The sequence below is a fragment of the Limulus polyphemus genome, unplaced genomic scaffold, assembly GCF_000517525.1.
Source record: "Limulus polyphemus unplaced genomic scaffold, Limulus_polyphemus-2.1.2 Scaffold3019, whole genome shotgun sequence".
NCBI classification, from domain to species: domain Eukaryota; kingdom Metazoa; phylum Arthropoda; class Merostomata; order Xiphosura; family Limulidae; genus Limulus; species Limulus polyphemus.
The window spans coordinates 93,324-98,861 of NW_013668629.1; the positions used below are offsets into that span (position 1 = coordinate 93,324).

Genomic DNA, 5,538 nt, shown 5'->3' on the forward strand with positions numbered 1-5,538 from the left:
AGAGGAGGGTTACTAGAATGGTGCCTTGGATGGAGGGTTTGTCATATGAGGAGAGATTAAGATCTTTGAAATTGTTTCCTCTTTAAAAAAGAAGAGTTAGAGGGGATCTGATGCAGGTGTTTAAGATTGTAAAGGGAATTGATAGTGTTGATGCGTCATCTTTTTTTCAAACTTAACTGTGAGAACAGTATAAAGTTTGACAAAGTAGGATTCATCTTTAGCTAACAGTTTTTCTAACAGGGTAGTTGGCCTCTGGAATGGGTTAGCTTCAGATATTGTGGAGGCAGTAACTTTAAGAGAAAGCTTGATAACTATATGAATGATAAGAGCTGTTTGTTTTTAATAGATCAATTTAGAGTATGGGACAGCCAAGATGGACCACAGGTCCCTTGTTGTCCCTAAACATTATGTTATGTTCTACGTTAAATTTGAAAAGAAGCCATAATTTTGATTGAAAGTTTCCATTTTTAATGCCCTTCCATGGTTTATTTTCCCTTGAGAAGTAAAGTTGAAGTTACCCAGAACTTCCAAAAGAGTATTACTATTTACAAAGAGAGAGAGAACATAAACTTCACTTACTAAACTGAGGGCTTGAACATAATAGAGAAAGATAATTAAAGGATTATAAAATTATATACCAAATTATATAATAGTGTGCTCTCAGTTAGGGTATACCACTTGTGTCACTGTTGATTAATCCCCTTGAGACACAAGGGAGATCAAAACCTAGATTTATCATCTGACTTACTACTACTTTCAATATCATTACACAAAATGCCACATTATAGCAATACTTTCCATGAAGTATTACTTCCTAGAAAATAACAAAACAACAAAGCAACTAGAACAAGAAGAATTTACAAGCTTCCTTATCCTTTATTCTCCTACTTGGTTGACTGTTGCAATTGTAAAATGTTACATCAGCCAGTAAAGGACATTACAGTCACTATTACTTTCAACCTGAATGTTACAAGTTACATCAATATCCAATTGACCAGAACAGGCATTATCTATCATGGAGAACAAAGCAACTAGAACAAGGCAATCTCAAAAACTTTCTTGATCACATGCTTATACTAAAATTATGTAAAAACCAAATAAAAAAATGTCTAGAAATACCTATATCACTAAAGCAGTGAACAAGTTATATGCCTACATATCACACAAACTGTATCAATCTTGAATTTGAATTGTGAACTCCTCACTAGAAAAAGGAAAAACAATAACAAATTTTCTGTAACACCAAAAATTCCATAAGATTTATATTACTTGTTCTTGGCTTTCTGTATTGACTCATAGTACATAACCAAGTATTCCTAACCTAAACATACATCTCCCACTTTTACTTTAGAATTGAATATATCCCAGAATCGTTTATTTCTTTGATACAGAATTAAGGTTTATTTACTTGTTTCTCAATCTGAAAGGACAATAATCCAAGTAAGCAATATTTAAGTTACCATTAAAAGTTAATCTTGGTTTGATGTCTAAGCCTCTGAGTTGTATGTAACAAAGTAGAGTTAGTTATAAGCATGTTTAAATTAATACTTTTTATGGATTACCTTCACACTAGTAAAAATATTTCACTTTACTATTTGATAGCAGTGAAATGTAATCTTAGATATTTCTTTGTACTTACACTTCCTTTGAGTATCAAATATGAAAGCTCTTGTTTACATTTTACTTAAAATAATCTGCAATAAACTCCACAAAACTAGTTTATTTTGTCTTAAAAGCTCAACATTTCACCTTATGCCTTTATCAAAGACACATACAGTAAATAACTGTTTAGTCCTGAAAGGTAATCTACTTAATCTCTATACAAACTAACAAACAAAAACAGATCAAGTAGCTCAAATATGTAAATCCAGACAGAAGAGGAGCAAGATTGTTGAGACAAAATTACCCTTATCATCTAACAATGCTACATTAAAAGCATAGTATTGAAATAAAGAACTTGAAACAAAACTGCAACATTACAGCTTTACTACAGATCAATACTTTACTAAATAGATAAGATAACAATAACACCATGTATAGTTTATTTAAGTTGCCTTTCAATGTTTCTGTTAATTTGAGGTGTGTAGTTCTGTATTATAAGGGTTTCATTATAATTTATTTCCCTAAAAAGCTATAGGAATTGGCAAAATGTAGATTTTAAAAGGTGGGTTAGAATAAAGAAAGGTATTGATATACGAGTTCGTATCTATCGTGGATAGCTCTTCCTGTTTCATCTGTATATATTTTCTTAACGAGTGGCTCCATAAACAACTTCTTGGTCTTTATATGTATAATCCAAAAGTTCTGATCATTAGTTTGCCATACATTGGTATTTCCTGCATGTTTTTTTCATATAAGTGGATTGTATAGTTATTCCTTTCTTCGTTTCTTTGCTTAGTTTGTATCATTGTTTTTGTTATATTAGTAGTTTCAATAATTTCATTATTTATGTTGTTGTTTATCTACGGTGTATTCAAAGTTGCTTTCATAGGTTTAATGGGGTATGGTTTTTGTGATGTTTTTTTTTAGCATGCAGTCTAGTTGTTTTCCTTTTATCAAAATCTTCAAATATTTTGTCAATAAAGGATGTTGAAAATGATCAATGTATACATAGATAAAGAATAGCTCTATAGCCTATAGTGTAGCTTTACAACTACTTCCCCATCAGGCAGAAAGGTGTTACAACACAGAACAATAGGTTGCTAGAGCAATAAGAACTTTAATGACTTTTTTGACCAAGTGTTGTGTGAAAAGTGCCATATACCTGAATAACTGACAGATTTTGAAAAATTCTACATTAAAACAAGAAGATAGAAAAGATATGGTGGGCTTGCATACCACACATTAAGATTAAATCTGTACTTCATAGTCGGAGGGTGATGGGATTTATACTAATTTTTTACAAACTAAAACAAGAGTGTATGAAAGTTTGTTTGATCCATTGAGGAATACAATTGTGTCAAGCATTTAAAGGCCCAATTCATAGAAGGTTACATACTTGAAAAAATTCATTAATAAAGTGACATCACTAGTTAATTTTCTGTCCTTCCAATTTGTTCTAACAACAGTATTAATAATTCACAAAAATAATTAAAAACAAATTCCATTATGCTTAATTTAAAAACTTAAATATCATGTATCACTGTTCTATAATATACATGGCAATATCCTGGTACAAGTATCCTGGTTAAACGAGTCTGTATTAACCCTGTGTTAATCTTCTGTAAAAAATTTCTATAGTCACTCTTCCGGGATCCAAACGGACACCATCATAAAAACTTAATTTAAAAATATTTAACAAATGATAAGTAATAATAAACTATTATTTTGGAAACTAAAAAACACTAACACTCAAATCGTTACCTTTATTAATCAATAAATGAACATTGAATATTATAACTTGTTTCTTTTTCACCACCTAAACTAAGTGTAACAATTTAACACAAACTAACCAAATACTGAAGCTACTGAGAACAACAAACATGTACGTGCTTCCATCTGTAGGTGTCAATGTTTAAAAATTATTTAGGGTCTATGAAGACTGTGAAAGACTAACATAGGGTTAAATAATTTTAAATCTGGTCAAACACAATTACATTAAAAGACATCATTATTACATGTGTTTACATCAATATTTTGTTTTTAGCTATATGAAAATTATTAAAAATAATTAGATAAGCAGAAAAATATATTTGTTTTTGATCTTATACTGGACTAAGAAGAAATACAGGTACATATAAACAAAAAGAAGTAACACTTAAGACAATGTTACTACCATAAAGATATCTGAATATAAAAAGTTGAGATTTATAAATTCATCTCTGTTCCATTAAAACATTTTTCATATTAACTCCATATGGAGGCATTTTAATACGAACATCGTTTAAGATTCCAAGATTAGATAAAACTGAAAAACCCAGTATTATTCCAAAAAGTTCCTAAATGCAGTAGAAGGCTGTAAAAAACTACTTCAAACATAAATACCTTATACCTCAACAGTCTTAATAAGTAACTGAATATATTCATTTTATATTCTGATTCTTCTTAGACTGCAGTCTTACAATAAGTGTCAACTCGATTGAGAGATTTCTTCAACTCACTGAAAACTTGCTCGGCCTTCTCATACTGTTGAGGAAAAAACAAAAACTGTAGTAATATAAAAAACAGCAAAGATAATTTTGGTATATATATACCATATCTGTTGTAATTATTAACATGCATAAAAGCCACTCTTTGTTCGTAACACTCCCTTTGTCGGTAATGCTCAACCCTCTGAGGGTAACATTCAAATTGGCTCAGTGCTTTGTCTCAAGCAGAAGTATCATGTTCAAATCCCAGTCAAGTGGGGATTTTTTGTATCTTCTTTTAACTATTAACTCATCATTTTTAGAGACATATATTAAAATATTAGGAAAAACCAGAATGATAGTTTACATTAGGGATTTGAATTATTTGTTAATATTTGATTACATTGACACTTACAAACATTCAAAACATTTCCATATACTTCTTTGATATTCTTTGTGGCTGCAGAGGCATTGTTTCCCTTCTTGTATTCAAACAGCATTAAATGCCAAATGTGTTCCATCACTATAAGGGATTAAAGTATACTAAACTTTACACATTATATAGGCTACACTAACGTAACGTTTAGGTGGTTCGTTTAACTATTGTACATGACGTATGTTTTTTGGGGGGGTGGTTAATGAAAGTGTTCCAAAGCGTGACATTAATTTCTTGACGACCTAATAGTTGAGTGCTATAACCACTGTGACACCCAATCTTTGGATGGTTCAGTAAATTTTGTTCAGGTGACTTTAGCCTTAAAAACTGTGATGGCAGGGGCCGACATGTTAGAATTGATATTGATGCTAACCCAAGGCAATACACTCATGAAATCGCCCTGAAATTGCATGTCTCTCATAAAACAATAAGTAAACATCTAAGGAATATGGGAAAACTCCATAAGGAAGGTGTTTGGGTGCTTCACAAACTCTCCGATGATCATCGTTTCCAACGGTGAACGTTGCTTCATCTCTTCTAGCGCATAATGCACATGAACCATTTTTGGATAGAATTGTCACCGGTGATGAAAAATGGATTCTCTATGCAAATATTAAATGCCTAAAACAAAGGCCCAGTCTTATACAAAAACCACTTCAAAGGAGTAATTCATTTAGAACTCATCAATCCACAGCAAACTGTCAATGCAGAGATTTATAGTCAGCAACTGGAACTTTTTAATCAAACCCTTCATCAGAAACGCTTTTCACTTATCAATTGGAAAGGTGTTCTTCTTCTCCACGACAATGCATGTCCACATGTGGCACGTTTGATGCAACATGAGATTATGGAGTTGGGTAGCAAAGTTCTCCCACAGCCATCATATTCTCCAGATGTGGCACCATCATATTACCATCTTTTTCGTTCGCTGCAACACCATCTTAATGGGTAAAAGTATGCAAATGTGGAAGGTGTTAAAGAGGACAACAACATGTTTTTTGCTTCAAAGCCAAGTAATTTCTTAAATCAGGGCAT

General features: G+C 31.7%; 1 protein-coding gene across 1 annotated transcript in view; it reads right to left on the reverse strand.

Moving 5' to 3' along the window:
• Window positions 1-3,650: 3,650 nt before the first annotated feature.
• LOC106468475 (kynurenine--oxoglutarate transaminase 3-like) overlaps window positions 3,651-5,538 on the reverse strand; it is a 50,107-nt gene continuing 48,219 nt past the window's right edge. The window contains exon 12 of the mRNA XM_022396803.1: window positions 3,651-4,125. Within this exon, the coding sequence (XP_022252511.1) occupies window positions 4,045-4,125 (81 nt within the window). The 3' untranslated portion in view covers window positions 3,651-4,044. The remainder of the gene's footprint in view (window positions 4,126-5,538) is intronic.